General features: G+C 42.4%; 1 protein-coding gene across 5 annotated transcripts; it reads left to right on the forward strand.

Moving 5' to 3' along the window:
- Window positions 1–441: 441 nt before the first annotated feature.
- Window positions 442–15,413, forward strand: LOC306920302 (beta-1,3-galactosyltransferase 1-like). Of its 5 annotated transcripts, none has more exons than XM_079497014.1 (4): window positions 442–624; window positions 916–1,043; window positions 11,206–11,364; window positions 12,631–15,413. In XM_079497014.1, the coding sequence occupies exons 3-4, from the start codon at window positions 11,318–11,320 to the stop codon at window positions 13,586–13,588; spliced, it is 1,005 nt and encodes a 334-aa protein (XP_079353140.1). In that variant the 5' UTR covers window positions 442–624; window positions 916–1,043; window positions 11,206–11,317; the 3' UTR covers window positions 13,589–15,413. The 5 variants fall into 5 exon arrangements, with proteins under 5 accessions (XP_079353140.1, XP_079353142.1, XP_079353141.1 ...); XM_079497016.1 differs by having other exon boundaries at window positions 916–1,039; XM_079497015.1 differs by having other exon boundaries at window positions 985–1,043.
- Window positions 15,414–22,316: the final 6,903 nt, after the last annotated feature.

The following is a 22,316-nucleotide window of genomic DNA, read 5'->3' on the forward strand; positions in this document are numbered from 1 at the left end:
ATCTCTCGCCCTTGAAATATATAATCCTTGATTTCCGTTGTGTTTGAACAATAATAGCAATTCAAAACAGTTGTCCTCAAAACCACACATCCAGTCGCTGTCATAAGAACGGGAGGTGCGCTCATGATCACGGATTCACGTCAGCAGAGCCTATTTGTGCACGGCTGCACACTCTATGGGCTGCACGCGCACCTGCAGCCCATCAAGTAAAATGTATGCTTCGTCCCGCGATGGTGTCGCGCACGCAGACCTCTACGCTCACAACAGTCGCATCCGCGATGCGATGTGAGCTTGTATATCAGCTGTTCTCTGTGCGCAACACTGTTGGGCTTTGAAGTATAAATGTCTCCTAGGGTGCACCTCACTAGCCAACTCACAAGAGGAGGTTAAATGGACTGAAACCAGCGCTCCCCAAAACAACAGGTTTGGAGATCTGTTGGGAATTGATTACATGAAACAGTCACCCGTGCGCCCAGTCCCAATGTTTGTAAACAATTCATTGGTCTATAAGGGCCCCCTTCCTCCTTGTATTTGCCTGAAAAACGTTGTAGACTTCTGTTCGAAACGAATTGAAATGTAGTGCAGTGTATGAAGCACTAGAGGGCGACGCCAACACTACTTTAGGTGAGATGGATTTACCTGAGCTGCACTCTCGGGTATCGGGGTCACTCCACCATGCAGTCTGGTGGTCTTTCCATGTGTGTCTGTGCGTGAGCAATGAGCATGTTTTAATATAGGTATGGCATTATGTGTGTATTTGTCCATCTTTCACTCCAGTTTGTGCTGTTGGTATAAGGGCATGATATAGGCTCGTCCTTGTTTTTCATTAGGCACTTTTGACTTTTTGCTGTTTCGTGTGAAAAGAAGTGGAGTATCATTGTGGATCGTTTTCACAACTCTGTGCTGTGGTTGCAGATGGATTACTACACAAATCCCCTCTCTTTTAATATTTCATGGTAATAATTGAATTGGACTGCATTTAAGGCACCTTATTTGGAACGTGACTGCAAGACCACCAAAGAGGAAAACCACACTTTCAGTAGGTGAGTGTAATTGTGTCTGAGTGAGTTTGTGATGCATTCTGCATGTCCTATACTAGGCTACTTTGTGAGGAAATAATAGCAGCCCATGTTCTGAAATCAAGGAAGATGTAATTATTTAATCATTTTTGTCATGGTTCTTACACATGCACTTTCTCTGACCCTCTAACAGCTTAGTTATGTTAAAGTATTGATTTAAAAAATATATAAATCAACATCAACCCATACATGCTTACTGCATCCACAACCAATACAGTATTTTATGTCTATATGTATTTATTTGCTTGTATGCTTGTGTGCTTGTTTGCTTGTATTGGTCTCCAGTGGACATGCATGTTTGTGGAAAAGAAGAAAAACAAAAACATTACACTTTTGTTTTATGAGAAACACATTTTATTGAGACCCCTCCGAATAATGATTGATTGTGTTGTAATACTACAGTCACTTAAGCAGCACGTAGTTCAGTCAGTTTAGTACATTAGGTGGACTTTAACCCCACAACACTATAGAACTGAATGGGACTATAAGCCACTCAATGTGAGATGAGATTAAGAAAGTTTGGCAGGGAAGCCAAACTTCATAATACACTGTGACTCCGATGTGTTGACATTCTCTCAACGCCTTAGATTATATGTACATTTTCATCAAAGCTTTCAGTACATGATTTTACATGTCAGGAAAGTAAAATATGTGATAATCTTACAGAGCCTTTATTGACCACGGCACTACAGTCATGTTAAATGTAAAGTAAAAGTACTCATTGTGCAAAAGTGTTAGCCTGGCTAATAAGCCAGACCGAATCAGCCGTTACAGTGTGATTTGAGTCTGGGTTATTAGCCAGGCTACAAAAGTGTCCCATTTTAAGTTTGAAAATAGCCGAATGTATTCACCTGTTTCCTAGGTGTGTTTTCCACTTCCTGTCGATTTGATCCAATGAAATCCAATGAAACTGGTCAGATGACCAATGATATCCAATGAAATCGACAGGAAGTGGAAAACACAGCCTAGGAAACAAGTACAGTACTTAAGTAAATGTACTTAGTTGCCTTCCACCACTAGATGTAGAAGGTGCTTGCAGGTTGTTGTTCTTTAGTTGCCTTCCACCACTAAATGTAGAAGGTGCTTGCAGGTTGTTGTTCTTTAGTTGCCTTCCACCACTAGATGTAGAAGGTGCTTGCAGGTTGTTGTTCTTTAGTTGCCTTCCACCACTAGATGTAGAAGGTGCTTGCAGGTTGTTGTTCTAAATGTAGAAGGTGCTTGCAGGTTGTTGTTCTAAATGTAGAAGGTGCTTGCAGGTTGTTGTTCTTTAGTTGCCTTCCACCACTAAATGTAGAAGGTGCTTGCAGGTTGTTGTTCTGTTGCCTTCCACCACTAGATGTAGAAGGTGCTTGCAGGTTGTTGTTCTTTAGTTGCCTTCCACCACTAGATGTAGAAGGTGCTTGCAGGTTGTTGTTCTTTAGTTGCCTTCCACCACTAAATGTAGAAGGTGCTTGCAGGTTGTTGTTCTTTAGTTGCCTTCCACCACTAAATGTAGAAGGTGCTTGCAGGTTGTTGTTCTTTAGTTGCCTTCCACCACTAGATGTAGAAGGTGCTGCAGGTTGTTGTTCTTTAGTTGCCTTCCACCACTAGATGTAGAAGGTGCTTGCAGGTTGTTGTTCTTTAGTTGCCTTCCACCACTAGATGTAGAAGGTGCATGCAGGTTGTTGTTCTAAATGTAGAAGGTGCTTGCAGGTTGTTGTTCTTTAGTTGCCTTCCACCACTAGATGTAGAAGGTGCTGCAGGTTGTTGTTCTAAATGTAGAAGGTGCTTGCAGGTTGTTGTTCTTTAGTTGCCTTCCACCACTAAATGTAGAAGGTGCATGCAGGTTGTTGTTCTTTAGTTGCCTTCCACCACTAGATGTAGAAGGTGCTGCAGGTTGTTGTTCTTTAGTTGCCTTCCACCACTAGATGTAGAAGGTGCTTGCAGGTTGTTGTTCTAAATGTAGAAGGTGCTTGCAGGTTGTTGTTCTTTAGTTGCCTTCCACCACTAGATGTAGAAGGTGCTTGCAGGTTGTTGTTCTTTAGTTGCCTTCCACCACTAGATGTAGAAGGTGCTTGCAGGTTGTTGTTCTTTAGTTGCCTTCCACCACTAGATGTAGAAGGTGCTGCAGGTTGTTGTTCTTTAGTTGCCTTCCACCACTAGATGTAGAAGGTGCTTGCAGGTTGTTGTTCTTTAGTTGCCTTCCACCACTAGATGTAGAAGGTGCTTGCAGGTTGTTGTTCTTTAGTTGCCTTCCACCACTAGATGTAGAAGGTGCTTGCAGGTTGTTGTTCTTTAGTTGCCTTCCACCACTAGATGTAGAAGGTGCTTGCAGGTTGTTGTTCTTTAGTTGCCTTCCACCACTAGATGTAGAAGGTGCTTGCAGGTTGTTGTTCTTTAGTTGCCTTCCACCACTAGATGTAGAAGGTGCTTGCAGGTTGTTGTTCTTTAGTTGCCTTCCACCACTAGATGTAGAAGGTGCTGCAGGTTGTTGTTCTTTAGTTGCCTTCCACCACTAGATGTAGAAGGTGCTGCAGGTTGTTGTTCTTTAGTTGCCTTCCACCACTAGATGTAGAAGGTGCTTGCAGGTTGTTGTTCTTTAGTTGCCTTCCACCACTAGATGTAGAAGGTGCTTGCAGGTTGTTGTTCTTTAGTTGCCTTCCACCACTAGATGTAGAAGGTGCTGCAGGTTGTTGTTCTTTAGTTGCCTTCCACCACTAGATGTAGAAGGTGCTTGCAGGTTGTTGTTCTTTAGTTGCCTTCCACCACTAGATGTAGAAGGTGCTGCAGGTTGTTGTTCTTTAGTTGCCTTCCACCACTAGATGTAGAAGGTGCTGCAGGTTGTTGTTCTTTAGTTGCCTTCCACCACTAGATGTAGAAGGTGCTTGCAGGTTGTTGTTCTTTAGTTGCCTTCCACCACTAGATGTAGAAGGTGCTTGCAGGTTGTTGTTCTTTAGTTGCCTTCCACCACTAGATGTAGAAGGTGCTTGCAGGTTGTTGTTCTTTAGTTGCCTTCCACCACTAGATGTAGAAGGTGCATGCAGATTGTTGTTCTAAATGTAGAAGGTGCTTGCAGGTTGTTGTTCTAAATGTAGAAGGTGCTTGCAGGTTGTTGTTCTTTAGTTGCCTTCCACCACTAGATGTAGAAGGTGCATGCAGATTGTTGTTCTAAATGTAGAAGGTGCTTGCAGGTTGTTGTTCTAAATGTAGAAGGTGCTTGCAGGTTGTTGTTCTTTGCACAACATCGGGTTAAGATTTGTTAACCCATTCAGGACGGGAACCCCTTTGGGTGTTTGACGCATTATGTTATACTCTAGCTATTGAAAAATAGCAGATCTACAAGCTCATAGCGCGGCACAGAGTGCTGCGCTACAAGCTTGTAGATCTGCTATTTTTGAAAAATCGTGAAAATGTGGCACAAATCTTTTAATATATATTCTTTCAGAGCGAACATTTTTAACTCAAATCTCTGGAACTACATTTTCAGATGGGTGTCGGCGCCAAATAAAAAACGTTTTTCTTCTGATTTTAGAATGAAGCCTCAGGTCTACATTTAAAGGTGAGACAGGCTATACTCTGTGACCACTGTTGTAATCTCTAAATGGACCCCCGGTCTGGTTCTGACAGGCTGGTAGTGTGTGCAGGCTGGGTGGTGTGTGATAATCCAGTTGAAGTATTCCTTTGGTACGGGGGCGACATCGGCGGGCCCGGGAGAACGCGGCACGAGACAGTATCACGCTAAAGGTTCACAAAGTTTATTACACAAACGGGGAACATATATATAGTGCTGGATCATAGTGACGTGACAACAAGATATGAGACATAGAAACGTGACATGATAATGACAAGGCAGCAAGGCTGACCTTACTGGCGCTAACTAAAAGATGTCTCTCGTGGCCTATCTATAAAGTAGGCTACAGTACAGGCTATCACATATCACTACACTGTACACTGTATCTCAAGTTCAAGTACACAGACTTAGATGTACATGGACAACTCATAACAACCACATCCTCTTCTCTTGTTCTGCCTGTGCTCTACTCCAGACTCCATAGTATAGACAGAGCTGATAGTTTCATATCTACCACCAACACAAGCCTCATTATATCATACATTACAATGATTACCTCATTACCCACACACACACACACACACATACTGGTTTGTTGTAACTCCACACGTGTTCAGCACTTGTCGTACTTGACATAATAATAATTTGAATAAAAGAGATTTAAGGCAACCCATGTCATTTCTGGAGTGGAAAAACAGAGTCATCTGTAAATGGTGCATTTATATAGCGTCTTTATCCAAGGCACTTTACACACGCTTTACACAGCATTACATTCACCCATTCACACCCACATTCATACACCGATGCCGGAGGAAACCATGCAAGGCACCAACCTGCACATCGGGAGCAATAGCAACTAGAAAGGTCGCAATTTTAAAAAATTGCAAAGTGTGGTTGCCGCAGTCGCTTACATAGGCCCCTCCCACTAACGTTGCTAGCCAATTACAATTTCAAGTCACACCTGTGATCATGTGTAAGTAATTCGGAGGGTATTTAAGAGATCTATTGTAGTCGATAGGGCTCGCGTGAGTACATGAACCACGTGACCGGGCTGTTTTCTGCCCCCTCAATGTCGCAACTCTGTCTATACTAGTCTATGGCTCTGTTGTAATCCAAACGTACATGCGTGTGGGTATAGGGATAGGGTGGCCTGGCTGGGTGTATGACTTGACTACCGCGGCCTGAATGATTCAGCCCTGCAGCCCTGGTGTGAGATATGATGTGGACAACAGATGTCAATATGAAGTTGAGGATAACATTGACCACTTCTGTGTCTTAGTCATACTTCTCTCTCCTTTCTTTCGTAATCTTTTTTGTCATCAGACGGACAGCTTTGTCATATACTTCTCTCTTTGTTGACGTTTTGTTAACTCATCCTCCTGCCGTTAACCCAGTGGTGGAAAGTAACTAAGTACATTTACTCAAATAATGTACTTAAGTACAATTTTGAGGTATTTGTACTTTACTTGACTGTATTCCAATTTCCAATACATTTACATCTACTCCACTACATCTCAGAGCCAACATTTGTACTTTTACTCCACTACAATTATTTGAAAACTTTAGTTACTAGTTACTTTGAAGATTTACATTTTCATTAGAAAAACATACATTACTGTAACCACTTCAACTCTATATACATTTCGACCATTTGAAAATAGCTGATCTACAAGCTCGACCTCTCTTTTCTGTTCAAATATGAATATAAACTGGAAAGGTTGCAATTTAGAAAAAGTGTAAAGTGTGGTTGCTGCAGTCGCTTACATAGGCCCCTCCCACTAATGTTGGTAGCCAATTACAATGTCCGTCAACCTTGTGATCATGCGTAAGTAATTCGGAGGGGATTTATCCCCCCAAAATCATGTTTTTGCAACAATCGGTTACACTTTTCGCATTTGCGGCGCCCCCTATGGATGAAAATGGAATTCCTTTTGGAACTTGGTTGATTGAACCACCCGGGACATGTGATTAAAATTTGGGATGGTTTGGACATTCCGTTCGTGATTTGTGGCATTTTTTTTTAAATAGGCCCCTCCTACTAACTTCGGACGACGATTACGGCCGAAGTATACGCACTACCAAAATTCTGCAGTTGGTCTTTTAATCGGATAGGTCCGGAGATCATGTGTGCCGATTTTTGTGAGATTTGGACAAAATCTGTAGGAGGAGGAGCCAAAAGTGTGTTTTGGAGAAAATTCAAATTTGCAGGATTCTTTTCCCTGATGATAATGGGCGTGGCCTATATGTGGAAATGCATCATGACCCAAGGAATCCATGGAAAAAGAAATTTAGATTTGACGACTTACGGTTCAAGAGTTATAGGGAAAAACGCAAAGTGGGCTGTAATAGCGCCACCATGAGGCCGACTGATGTAATTCCCTTTCAATTAATTTTCATAATTATTATGAACCTCCCCCCCAAGTCTTTTCCCAAGGGAAAAAAATACTTAAATTTTGTCTTCGATTTCCCCATTATAAGTCTATGGAGAACTAATTAATTAATATCAATTAAACTATACAATGGATCTCTTAGCAAAATACAAGCACACGATTCCCGATGAAGCCGGTCGATTTGACATATGGCTCGAGTGTGTGCGGCAAAAACTGTGGGAGGAGTAGTGCGGCAAAGTATCCAAATGTACAATAACAATAGTCTGGTTGCCCTGTTAGGGCAACCACACTAACTGTGGGAGGAGTAGTGCGGCAAAGTATCCAAATGTACAATAACAATAGTCTGGTTGCCCTGTTAGGGCAACCACACTAATTAGGGGTTCAGAGTCTTGCTCAAGGACACTTCAACACTAACTCTGGGGGAGCCCCAGGGATCGAACCGGGAACCTTGCGGTTCCCATCCAGTCACTCTACCCCTGAGCCACTGCCGCCCCATCTGATTTCAGAATCAGTTTTTATTGTCACTTCCACAGTATACACTAGGCATACAGGGGAGCAAAATACCGTTCTCCACTACTCATGGTGCTTGTCACATTTAAAAACAATTGACACGTTAAAAAGAAGCAAAGCCATTGAGTTTCGGGCGCCTGCTGGCCTAGTGGTCCAGGCGCATGCCACATAATAGGCTTTGGCCTGACAGCACGTTGCGTGTTCGATTCCCGTTCATGACGACCTTTGCTGCATGTCTCTCCCCTTCTCTCTCTCTCTCTCTCTCTTTCCTATCAGTCTTCACTTGATACTATCAATAAAGACAGAAAAGCCAAAAAACTAAGTTTGGTAGAGTTTTGTTGAATTTGGGGTGTGGGAATGTAAAATACAACCATTAATGTGAAAATTGATCTGTTTATGTACAACACATAGCCAAAACTGTGATTTAACATGTATTGACACAGATTCCGAAACAGGTTAAGTGTTTGTTTAAGGGGCGTTGTAGTGTGGAAAGCATCAAGGACCCGAAGCAGGGTACAGTTTTTAATGGCTTGGATTAGTTAACACAATGTAGTGGGTTTGCCTCTAGAGACCTGAGTTGAGCATGAGAAGACTGAGGAGATAGATTACAACAATTGGGGTTCCGTTGTGGTTCAGTTTGTTTGAAAGGTGGCTACAGGTTCAAGTTACTATTACTGCCAGATTACTGTACAGTGTACAGTACTGCCTGTCGGGCAGAAACAAACGTGTTTTGGGGTGAGCCTTCCGGTTACCTATACAGCATCACATACATTAGTTCCAGTTGCCTGGAACTACTACTTGCCATTCTCGATATCTTATGCCATGCATGTCCTCCCATGGAAAAGCGAGTCACTTCCCCATTGTTACGTTGTTATCTTAGTATCATTGCAGCGATACGTTTCAGAATAACCTCATAGTGTTGTGTCCATTGTTGTTTGTATGATTTGTGTATTTTATGCCACTTAAATTAGCTAAACGCAAAAAGTGTATACGAGATCTTGCGATAACGCATAGAAAGCTGAAATTTATAGTATAACACGATAACAGTGGTTCTCAAAGTGCGATCGAGGGGCCCTCAGGGGCAGGGTCCTTTAGGGGGTTCCATATTGACCCAATTACAGGTCTGTACAACACAATTGCGAAAAGATTTGTGCAAAGATCCATTTGTGCAAAGATTGAGAGCCACTGCTATATACTGTAACTGCTACATAAGGTGAGATGGTGAACGTTATATTTGATCCCCAGAGGCAGGTTCAAGGAAACTCAGTATGACACGTTATATCCTTACGTTAAACCACTGACACTGGAGAAGTAGCTGCATGTCTATTGTTGGTTGGCTGCTACTAAATCATGTAAGAGAGTTCCTTAAACAAGAACATTGTGGCACCTTTTAATTATGAAGGTACGTTGTGTAAGACCATGCTACGACTCTTGTTAGTTATTCATACAGTAACACTGTTACACATACATCTCTTGTGTTGCATAGAACAGTGGTTCCCAAACCCTTTCATGCCAAGGACCCCCAAATTGACATGTATTAGCCCGCGGACACCCATTTGAAAAATATATGCCCATATACCATTACCCCCCCACTTGAGAAGAATTCTATGGCTCTAGCAGTGATTCTCAACCGGATGCCCATTTAATGGCATTTCTATCTCTGGGACCCCCAATTCATATGGTAAAATCAATATTAATTTAACTCTGAGAGTGTACAAATGGAACCTGTTAGACCCATAAGGGTCCATTTGGTTCTTGTCATTTAGCTGGGGACCCCCTGAAACTGCCTCAATGACCCCTGGGGGTCCCCGGACGCCACCTTGGGAACCACTGGCATAGAAGAGATGGAATTAGTGCATATGGACTGTGTAGCTACAGTATATAGGGATGGAGCATGATTACCGATACCCGGAAACATCTGATAACAAGCTTATTGAGTACCCGTTATCAATAAGCTTTGGGCTTATCAAGCCTGTTATGGAGCATAGTGGCCCATGACGTCATCATGTTTAAACAATCAATACAAGAGGCAATCAAGAAATAAATGTAATCATCCATGCTGGCACAAACATGTCTGTCTAAAAGTGTATTGATACCTGCCAACTAGCACTGTCCGGGGAAACACAATTACGCTTTTAAAGTGACGCTGGGACGGTACACATGGGCTCGATAAGAACATCGGGACGTATCTCTCAAGACATAAGACGTTGCTGAGCACAACATGTTTTCTGTTTTCGCACTGTTGAATCTGTACTGGACTTTAGTGGAGGAGTTTTGGGGGAAAATAAAGACCCTTAAATTGCATTTCTGACTGTTCTTGGAGCCATGGCCCTTTGGGCAACTTTACAAGTGCAATACACCATTCTGTTGTAACTGTCAGTTGAGTATGAAAAGGCTTAACAGTTTCATTGACTAATCTTTCATCATGAACTCATACAGGTGAGGTGGGGTGTGCACTGTGTAGACATGTTTGGGTTCGTGGCTGGGTGTTAGTGGCAGCAAAATGCACATTTTCCAATGACATGTGAAGCCTTCCTTCCATGTGGGCGCACACACTTACTTACAAATGGATTATAGATTCCCGCCCTGGCATTAAAGCTGCTATAAGCAATAATATGTCAAAATTGTAATGACCTTTTTATTTTTTGGTATTCAGACAGCTAGCAATGGGTAAATGCTCCCAACGTTCTAGGTACATCTTTGAATGCAGATTGTGGCCCTAGATGTGTCACAGAGACTAAATATTTTTGGGAGCGTTTTACTCATTTGCTGGCTGTCTGAATACTAAAAAATAAAACACAAAATGTTGACATATTATTGCTTATAGCAGCTTTAAGGTCTGCTGCATCAAACATGATTATTGATTTGATGATACATGATATTATTATTTGTATCTTTTTTTTTAATATTGTGTTTGCTTACTATACCACCTCTCTCCAACCCCACCCTGCCCACCTCATTATATGTTGGAGACATTATAATGGCTAAAGCCGCCCCCTCCCCCTGGAGCCGTCCCTGATTACCACACTTCACTCTCCAATCTTTTAATGTTTGTCTCCCACAGAGGATTGAAAGCAGAAGATAAGTAATCTTCTCAAGAGAAACACAGCTATTCAATTCTGAGGACCTTCTCACAATGAGGAAAGGGGGAGTGAGACCTCCATGTTATTGCAATACATTTCCTAGCAACTCCAATAAGTGCCACCTCTATAAACTAACATTGGTTCTTTCTTAGATTTTCACTGATGGTACTGTAGTTAATAGTTAAAAAAAAAAAAAGTCACTGCCTGCAATGCTGCTATACAGCTGTAATGTTGAGTCCATCATGTGACAATAATAGCACCTTGAATGTTTGTTGAACCATCAGAAATGGTGTGCCGAGTGCTCACACACACACACACAAAAACAAACCTCTCTCTCAGACCCCTCCGTGTGGGCGTGGAGAGACAAGCGCAGACTTGAGGCAAAGGAATGACCGTCAGTCAATCTAACCAAAATGTTGTTCTCCAGACTCCAGGTGCAACTTTCAGTTCTCATTCCACTCTTTATACGTAGGGCCAGTCTGTGTGAATTGTATAGTCTACTCACGTACTATAAGTGTCAAAAGAGAAAATTAACATCACGTTCAGATGAAAGCTGATGATGTATCCGTCTATATTTCCTTCGTGTCTCAAAGGACTGGGGCGCTCTAGACTGCATCAGGAGGAGATCCCGGATCGACAGCGGAGGAGCTGTGTGTTTTTGGTGTCTAATGCGCAGGCCGGACGCGGCTTTGTTTTGTTGAAAACATGAAGAAAGCCTTAGCAACACTAACACATGTTGTGTCTGAATCCAGGTGAGCCACAGAGAACAAAAGACACACTGTCACAATGGACCCTTAATTTTCACAGCAAACATTTTGACAGGTAAATGCAGCTACCCATTTAGGAAGGGAGACCAGATTCTACAAATGTCTTCTAAATCGTTTTCTGATAAACCTATGTTTCTATGTCAGTGGACTTCTCAAACTATTTCATGTCAACCAGACCCCAAAAATGATATGTAATTGGCCCCCCATCTGAAATTATGTTGTTCCAGGGACAGGGACCTCCCCAGAAGCAAACATTTGAGTTAAAAACGTTCACTGTGAAAGAATAATATATTCAAAGATTTGCGCCACATTTTCACGATTTAAAAAAAGAATAATAATCAGATCTACAAGCTCGTAGCACGGCACTCGTGTCGCGCTATGAGCTTGTAGATTTGCTATTTTTCAACAGCTAAATTTAAAATGATGGTTTAAGTGGTTAAACGCTGAAGCGACACAGATGCGTTCGTGTAATTGTGTGCAATTCGTAATTGTGTTTCATGTAAGTGTCTCTTTGTAAAGATGAAACGCATCCATTACTACGGTATTTACTTTCAGTATTACTTTACCCGTCATCGTGTCTGCTGTGAAAGGAATCTGTTTATAGTTACAGTTGGAGGCCATCGATATTGTCCTTTTTCTTTTTGCTGAGGTTTGCGTGATCTGCGCAAAAGGACAGTTAACCCCTTTTGGTGTTTTAAACATTATGTTATAATTTAGCTATTGAAAAATAGCAGATCTACAAGCTCATAGCGCGCAAAGAAGTCATTGAACCCATAATGAGTAATTGTAACTATACAGCCAATATGTGTGATTTATTTTTGGCGGAGAACCATTCATGTAACTTCTACCGTATATGTCTCTAAGAAAACTACTGAACCTAATGGTGAGCATCTGTGTCTGGTATTCCTTTCAGTTGCTTATTCAGATATAGCCTACTTATTATAAGTGTGTGACTTGACTTCACATAAATGTGTTCCGTGACCAGAGGTCTAAATTAACTTTGAGTTATTTTTAGTTATTTGTACTTTACATGAGTATTTCCAATTTCCAATAGTACATTTTGAATCCAAATATTGTACTTTTACTCCACTACATTTATTTGAAAACTTTAGCTATAGTAGATTGTGATTATTATTACAAAACATACATTAACCACTTCGATCCTATACATTTCGGCTATTTGAAAATAGCTCTACAAGCTCACAATGCGCCGTCTGTGACAAATGTTTCTATGAAAATGTTCAATCACAGGAATGAAGACATCCAGCACCATGGAGGGAAGACTAAACGGTTCTGCCTCCGATACTTCATCCCGTCCGTATGCTTACTTCTTCTCATCTCAACGTACACAATCTGGGACAGTGAGTTCCTGCCGTCGTGGGGGGCCACTGTTATGTGGAGGCATGACAGTATAATAACAAATGCAACAACAGCCACAGCGACAAAGTACGAGGACGCCGCGCCGGCGTCCCCGTACTTTGTCGCTTATCCACACGACTACCACTTCACCGTGGACGAGCCAGAGAAATGTGAACAACAGAAGCCTTTCGTGGTGCTGGTCGTCCCGGTCGCTCCCCACAACAGAGCCCACCGTGACGCCATCCGTAGGACGTGGGGCAGTGAGAGCCCCGTGTCGGGCAAAGTAGTGAGCCTGTTCTTTTTGTTGGGACTGCCGACGGGAGAAGACGCAGAACGAACCCAGCGGCAAGTGCTGGAGGAGAGCAGCTGCTCCATGGCCTCCTACGCCATGAAGATTGACTCGGACATGTTTCTAAACGTGCACAACTTGGTCGACATGCTGCTGAACGCTAGCAAGGACGAATATATGACTGGATGTGTGTTCAACGTAGCTTTTGTTATGAGAGACCCGGGCTCTAAATGGTACCTGCCTGTTGAGGTATTCCCAGAGTCGCAGTATCCTCATTATGCATTAGGACTGGGCTACGTTATGTCCTTGGACCTGCCTGGAAAGCTTGTGGAAGCATCCAGACACGTTAAAGCTGTTTACATTGAGGATGTATACTTGGGTTTGTGTATGAGATACCTGGGTATAGCACACACCGACCCCCCACATCTGTCTTCATTTAATGTGGTCCCTGTGCCTTATAGTCACTGTGCTTACTCCAGGCTAATAGCCACCACAACGTATAACAACACTGATATTATGTCATTGTGGGTAGATTTGAAAAGACCAAGTCCTGTTTGTTGACAGAGAATATATCATATTCTCTGCTGTCGGGGAAGAAACCACCTAACTCCAAAATTTTCTGGAAATGAAGAAAACCTTTATATTTTTGAAAACAATACTGCCTCATCAAAGGTGGTGTTGTGACTTTATATATTGTCAATTACTTGCATGACAGGGGGAGAGGTGTTGGTTACTTTAGCAGACAGTTTGAGGGTCCAGTGGAGTTAAGAGGTTTTGTAACAACACACAGGCGTAAAGGGTGTTCAATAGCACTGATTTATGGAGAAGGAAAACTCAAAAAGGTGTAGTTTCCTCCTGACAGCAACGATTATATTAAAGCACTACAAAGCAAGTACATGGATACTGTTTTTCTGTATGACATGATGCCATGCAGTATGGTCATCAGATCAATGTTTACACTGATCTTTCCCAAACATATTATGTAATGGGAAATACTGATTAAATAACTAACAAATAGCATAATACAGTATACAGTACCCAGACATTCCAAAACACCAGGTATAGTGGCTAAAATGGAATAAATACATATGTAAGCCGTTTATTAAATCTTTAGCTATTTTCTAGGGATGTCCCGATCAAGCTTTTTTGTTCCTGATCCGATTCCAATCAATTGATTTTGAGACATACCGATCTTTCCCGATCCGATCTTTATATTTTTATATAACACTTATGCCATATCACAATAGCAAATATCCTAATGTATGTCAGTCTAGTCTAGTCTTTTGTGTTGCCTTTCAATTATTGAAAGGCAAAATGGGACTATACTTTTATTAGAATGTCTGTCATTGTGTTTTTCTTTTTCTTTCTATGAAAGCATGGAATCATAGCAAAATAATTATGTATTGGTTAAAAGTGAATACAGTTCTACAGCTTATAGAACTGAAGTCAAGTTAAGACTCTTCAAGAGTATCTCTCTCATTCAGAGAGAGTACTACAGACACCTATGCCATCAAGCAGGTGTCTTTCACGCCTCTGAGTGTGACTAGTCTTTGTTTGATGATCTCTGACTGGGACCAGAAGGAAAACAACTAGCATAAACACAACAGTTTTTACAAAATCTCATTGCTTATACATATTTCTTTGAGATTTACATTAGACAATTAAAAATCCGATCTTTTCTCTCCGATCTCCGATCACCCGATCCGATCGGGAAACCCTACAGTATTTTCAGAATTCTTGGTCTCCAACATGATCTGTATCTGTAACCACTTAAACCCCATTACACTTATACTAGCCTATATTGTCTCTGTCAGGAGGAAACATTTAACAGAGTTACTTTTCATGATGAAAGAAATACAAAATAAAAAGGTAGGAGATTGCGCTTCGTCGCTTGTCCATCTGCTACTTTTGATGCTTTTGTGTGACGCAGTAGCTTGATCACGTACGCAGGCCGTACGCAAAAAACTAAAAAAAGTTAAAATATGTAGACAAGACGTTTCTGCCTGACAGCGACAAATACTTTGTTGAGCCCTCAGCGCTCTAAATATCCTATCCTTCTTCCACCTCTACACCAAATCTCTTCGCTGAAAAATAACCTAATGTTTGCCTATCATGACATGACATGAAAGCTTGGGTTAATCCACCACTGCCAACTACAACATGACGTCACGCTGCGGTGCTCAGCGCTCACACAGCACATCTCTCTGTTTTTACTAACCACGTGGTCACCTCTTCACCGAAAACTGGACTGAATAGGCCTTTATTTGTCTGGTTATACAAAGGTATGTAAAATGGACGTGTCATTATTTTATAATGACACATGATTCATAATTATCAGATTCTATGATGTAATACACATTGTTTGTAATATATTGATGGTGTGGTACAGCATGTGTTGATTTATTTAAAAAAGGGAGTGTGTGCATGCACAGATTCGTAGCGAACGGTGCCGGAGATTAGCTGGTAACAGACGGAAGGATGGACACACAGACGGGGGAGCGTATCTGTTTGTTCCCTCAGCCCAGCCACAACCCTATTACGTAACCGAAATGGTCATCTAAGGTCATCACTCTCCGCTTGCATGTAGTGATGACCTTAGACCTTAGATCTAAGGCTTAGAATGACCACGGCATGAAATTACGTTTGGCGAGCCAGCGTGGTCATGTCGATGCACAGATAACAAAAGGTTAAGAAAGGTTAAGAAACACAGCTGGCTTAGGGCTCTTTAAGTTTAACTCAAAAATCCTTGCCATTAAAGGTGCCGGCATGATCATCTAACTAAGGTCATCACCACACGAAGGCGTGTAGTGGTGGTAAGAGCACGGGACATGGATGGCAGTGTGATTAGGGGGGTTGTGCATGAGCCAGATACTTTGGCTTAGGGGTCGAGGCATAAGCCTGCCACTCTGGAACCTGGAGAAGAAAACAGGGAGGGAGGGTTACTGGAAACTATGCATGCCGCCATTTTTTTTAAATGTTTTTTTTGTGGTTTTCGCCTTCATTTTATGTTTTATAGAGGGACAGACAGCAGTAGGCTGACAGGAAGAGAGATGGGGGGGGGGGGGGGGGGGGGGGTGACGTAACCTAGGGGTGACATGGCTACCGGCCAAGGTGCCTGGACCGCTGAGCCACGGCCCAGGCCACGCTGCCATTTTTTAAACTTGCATTTGAATACCCCAGTGATTGGCATGGTAGGAGTGGACAGCCTGATTGAAGGCTGGTGAGTGGTTGGCACGGGTGGCACAAGGATGGAGTTGGTAATGGCTGGTGGAGTTGTGTTTGGTCGTCCTCTGCTTGGTCAAACCTCCCGGACCTCAGTTGTTCCAACTCCATTTTGATCTGTACAGACAAGACATATGTACATTATTTGAATAATGCATCTACATTATGACAGATCACACTACTAACAGATATTTTCATCTGTTAACTATATTCTCCTAAGTCCTAAAGGAATATTGAAATGTATTTTAAATAAGCATGCAGCCCCATGCCTAGGCACTTCAATATCAACTAATTGCAGTTATCAAATTGGCACAGCAGAGGGAGCAATTGTCTACAAAACATATACACTAGACTGACTAGAGAGTAGAGACAGTAGCCTATCTGCCTTGTCCTATTGTTTTTGTTGCACCAGTGCATCTGCATAGTGTTGCCTTAATCATTAATATACAGTAGGCCTAACTATGGAAGTCCAGAGGTCCAAAATGTAATAATAAATACTAAAACTTTAATAATAAATACCCCAATGAAAACAAAAATGCAATTCAATAAATAAACAATACAATTAATAAATACTTAACAGTAAGGGAGCGCCGGCTCACTATAGGACAACTGAAAGCACAAAATATACATTAACAAGCTATACATGTGACCAGAAAAATAATATTACAATCACATCAATCATGTGTTATACAGTTATTGTTTTAGGATACTGTACAGCAGGGGTTACCAAACATTTCATCTCAAGTATAGTACGTACACACACACACACACACACACACACACGCGCACACACACAGAAACAGAAAGTAAAAATAATAAAAACTTCTCGCAACTTCTGTTGTCACAACACTTAGTGACAGATGAGGGTGTGGCGATGGGAGGAGATATTAAGAGGTGGATTGTGGCATGTTCTTCATTTACATAAAGCGGTTCTTCATTTTCCATAATATTATGACACGTGGTAGAATCTGTACTCACTGTCACCTTTGGACGAGTCCACTCAGCAGCATATATTCAAGTGCACATTTTCTTAATTAATTTCATCAGACCTTTTTGAGTGGTGCAGCCACTCCAATGAACAGCAATGTGTCTGTCTGTCCCTATTATTTTTTTTTTTAAAGATATTTTTTTTGCGGCTTACACCTTATATTGGTTTTTGAAGGGACAGACAGTAGGCTGACAGGAAACGGGAGAGAGATGGGGGAAGACATGCAGTAAAGGCCGTGTCGGGCTCGGGAGTCGAACCCGCGGCACACTGCGACTGGATTACCAGTCGGGTGCCCAGACGGTTACGCCACCGCCTGGGCCTGTCTGTCCCTATTGACCATTTTCAGACCGCGGCCAGATCTTGCCATCAGAGTTTGGAAGCACTCGTTTTCAGTAAAGCAATGTCATGCTGTCTCCTGCATTTGCATTAGGCCTATGTGCAAATTCAAAACAGGTGGTAGCCTACGCAGGGCAGTTGAGTGATATCTAACGAGAACTTCCAAACTGCAACACTTCAGTGTTCTTCACAAGAATCAGCTGCAAGGACAGAAAGTAACTCATAACATGTCTACAGTGGATTTTTATGAAACAAACACTTTGAGGATAGAAAGAGAATAATTCAAGCTTTTCGTACAGCTGCAATGTTGGTGAGTTTGACGTTGTTTTGAAAGAAAAAATATCTGTGTGTTTGACCAAACATTAGTCAAAGTGACAGTGTGAAATAGAATAGTATGACTAAACAGTCTACTGTTTTATCCTACCATTCTAGGAAAATGAAATGATTCCATATGATGCATGCAGGCTTGAGGAACCTCTGTGTGGCTAAGGGGCAAACATAATTGTACAGCTTCCAACATGATGTCCATCAAGTGTGGCTCACAGTCACAGCCAGGGCATGGGTTTTGAACTTTTGAGTATCCCTCACTTACCCTCATCATGGAGCTGTTCCAACTTCCAAGTCTGGACTCTCTCTGCAGCAAACATTCTTTTCTGATTGTTCTAAATTGATCCATGCTTCTAGAGAAGGCATCTGGACGTTGTACCCAAGAGAGTGCATGCAGGGCTGAAATCCTGTAAGAGGGCACTTTTGGACAAAAATAGCAGATCTACAAGCTATTTTCGGGGCGCAACCCAGCACTCTTTAGCTAGTGGAGATGCGGTGTACGGGGTGCATACTTAGTTTAGACTAGTCATTGGTTAGACATGGGTTAAGGTTAGGTTTAGTTGTGCTGCCCCGTGGGAGGTTAGGGTTAGACTCTAACCCTACATATATATATATATATATATATATATATATATATATACATACACACACATATATGTAGTTATAGCAGTGACTGACAGAGACATCGAGCGCGCGTCCGCAACTGGCTGTGGCCCCCATCAAGTGACCTTTTGATCAATGCGGCCCTCACCCCAAGTTGAGTTAGACAGGCCTGGGTTAGAGGTTTTGAGATAGGTTGTAGTTGTAGGACTAATGACTGGTCTAACCAATGACTAGTCTAAACCAAGTACTGTCTAAACTAAGTACTGCACCCGCGGTGTACGACATTGGAGTTCTAAACTAATTTGTTCAACGCAAAATACTGTGTTCAAGTTCAGGAGACTTCGGGAAAAAAATCCCTGCCCTTCACGGCACTCTCCGCCCTCTACACCAATCTGCCTGGCCCAATTTAAGTATAACCGCCCAAAACCACCCAGATAGTCAAAGTCGTACGATTAGTCACACACGTTACCGCAGTGAAATTTGTTCTCCGCATTTGACCCATCTCTTGGGGCGGTGAGCCTCAGCATGCGCCACGCTCGGGAAACATTAGTTGATTTGACCCCCCAATCCAGACCTTGATGCCGAGTGCCAAGCAGGGAGGCATTGGGTCCCATTTTTACAGTCTTTTGGTATTGGGGATCGAACCCCCGACCTTTCCAGTTTCAGGGCGGACACTCTAACCACAAGGCCACTGTCTGGTAGAATGTGGGAATCCTCTATGCTTCACCCGCCTCGCTGTGTCGCACACAAGCCACTTTCCTACAGTGGTTTATTTAACTTTCTTACACCTTTACTGTTCCTGGTAAAAAGTGACCTCCTTTTTGACCGAAATGAATGTGTAAGTAAAACTATATCCATTCTACTGTATGAATAACTCTCTCGCTCTCAACATTATGTCTATCTATTTTAACATAATTATGTGAAGTTAAAGTAACCAACATACTATACATAAATGCAGTGAATGCCTGCACGAACGCACACACACACACACACACACACACACACACCGAGTGGTAAAGGCACGTACCACATAAGCTCTGATGCCTGACAGTGTGTCCCGGGAACGATTCCATCCAGTGTATCCAAATGTGCCAATTGGGCTAGCACTGCAGTATAGTTTCAGTCAGATATATTGGGAAATGAACTTGTACTTTTGTTGTGTGACCTTTTGACCAATAGATCACGAGTTGCTAAAGTTAAAAACAAGCTATGAAAGTGGATTCCCATTTATTTTTAGTGCCTATTGAGAATAAGGTTAGACATACGTTTAAGGTTAGCCCGGGCATAGTTTTACTGGGGTTAAGTTTAGGAATAGGGTTAGGTTTTGGCACCGTTTTGCTGAGGTTATACTGTTAGGAATAAGGTTAGGTTACCGTTTAACTGTTTGAGTATAGTTTACTTGGATTACATTTAGTAATTCCAGGGTGAGCCAACACGACAGCTGAGCACAGCAGTTCCACCGGTGACAACAACTGTTCTCATTCTGATAGCACAGCAGCTCCTGTAATGATGAAATACAGAGCAGATCTCCAGCAGATCTCCAGTCCTCACTAGCTGAGTGATGTGTTTGTAACCACTTATACATAAACATTTACAAAACCAAGGAGGTATCTAACGTCAGACCACTCTGCACCGCTCAAAAGGGAGCCTATTCAGCTGCCGAGGGAGTAAGTAAGTAGTCTTGGGAACCAATGGTTCCCGGACCATGTGCCCCATAGGTCAAGATCCTTGAGACAGCTTGATTATTCCCTATTTCTGACCGGTGCACAGCGCTCCAATAACTTTGTGTGTCTGGGCCGAACGGCTCCAATAACTTTGTGTGTCTGGCAGCGGTGGCCGAACGGATAGCGGCGCGGTCTTGATACCGGAAGGTTCCTAGTTCGAATCAGCCGTCCGACACGTTAAAATTACCACCGCTGAAGTGCCCTTGAACAAGGCATTGAACCACTACGATGAAATGTGTTCTATGAGCAGGGCCTGGCTGGAAACAAGTTCTTGAGCTTAGCCCAGATACCCTGGGTAAATATAGATTTAATTTCATTTCATTTCATTTCATTTCTGTCTGTCTGTCTGTCTGTCTGTCTCTCCAATGACTAACTTTGTGTCTGTCTGTCTGTATTGAGTATGAGGCCTCACCAGCAGCAATAGGCCTACCGCTAGGCCTGTCGCTGTTGAGCTTCACACTGAGCACTGTAACTATAACAATAAACGTGTCCCAGTACAGTACAGAGTACAGTACAGTATTCGTGATTTTGCACAACATTTACAGAATCCGACCAGTCCTTTCCACCCCTAACCTTCATAAAATTGTCAACGCACTCATTTCATCCCGTTTGGACTATTGTAACGCCCTCTATTCAACACTCAGCAAAGTATCCATACACCGCCTATACAGTTAGTACAGAACGCAGCTGCAAGACTCGATCACTGGAACAAGAAAATCTGAACACATCACCCCGGTACTGGCCTCACTGGACTGGCTCCCTGTACATTTTTTAAAGATTTTAATACTGACTTTTAAAGCTCGAAATGGCCTTGCACCGCAATACCTAGCGGATCGACTTGAACCCCACGTGCCTGTTTGCCAATTACGGTCCTCACATTTAGCCCTACTTGAGGTTCCAAAAACAAACCTGGTGACAAAGGGGGATAGGGCCTTTGCAAGTAGGGCTCCCATGAGGCTTTAGAACAGCCTGCCACTGGACCTGAGATTTGTTAGCTCCTTGGCCTAAAAAGGTGCTATATAAATAACGTTTATTATTATTTATTATTAGTACAGTACAGTACAGTACAGTACAGTATGAGTACAGTATACGTACATATTCGGTTAGTACACTATGCTTACAGTACAGTACAGTACAGTACAGTACATTACAGCACAGTATGAGTACAGTATGCGTACATATTCGGTTAAGTACACTACGCTTACAGTACGAGTACAGTATGAGTACATACTCGTACTGTACAGTACAGAGTATAGTTGGTCACCCACAACTCTGCGGTGAGCGAAATGTAATTCAAACTGAGGAGTTTGCCTATAAACGTTGCCTATAAATAAAGTTCGTATTGCAAGTGCAGACGGTGTGTGGGTCTTTGTGCACTTTATGTGCATTTTTTTGAATACTCTTCATTTAAACACATGAACCTTATCCTCCCTATTCTGGCTCTAACGTAATAATAGGCGAACATTCTGTGAAATGAACAGATCAGCTACTTTCGGTGAAGAGATTTAGATGATGGAGTAGGGGAGAAAAGGGACCTCGGTCAACACTGCAATGTTGAGATCTTGCACCCATTATTACTTTGTGTGACAATAAAGTTTGATTGATTGATCGATTGATTGACTTTTATAATAGAAGTTAATGTGACTCGGATTCACCAAATTGTGGCACAGATTTTGTAATCTGCTAGCCCGGCCATGGCCAGTATAATGGTCAAATTGGCCATGCATGGGCCAATTATGCAACCCTATTGTCTTTACTTCAGCGGTGGTGGTGGGGGGAGGGGGGGGGGGGGGAATTGAATAATAAACTTGTACGATCGGTATTTCATCCCTCATTTGTGATGACGCAAGTTATGTCACCATGCGGGTGAATTTACATTGTGATTCTAATGTGTTTGTTACTGCCTGTCTGCTGCCTGGGTCTGGGAGCCATGCAGTCTGACAGGAGGTATGAGCTGCGAGGGGGAGGGGGGCGGGTTGGGGGGGGCTCAGGGTCAGTAGGCTCTGTCTATAAACCATCAGATGCCCAGTTTAGAAGAATGAATTCAAAGGTGAGAAATGTGCAAAAGATAAAGGAATGCGAGCTTTGC

Source organism: Electrona antarctica, assembly GCF_951216825.1.
Source record: "Electrona antarctica genome assembly, chromosome: 3".
Lineage (NCBI taxonomy): Eukaryota > Metazoa > Chordata > Actinopteri > Myctophiformes > Myctophidae > Electrona > Electrona antarctica.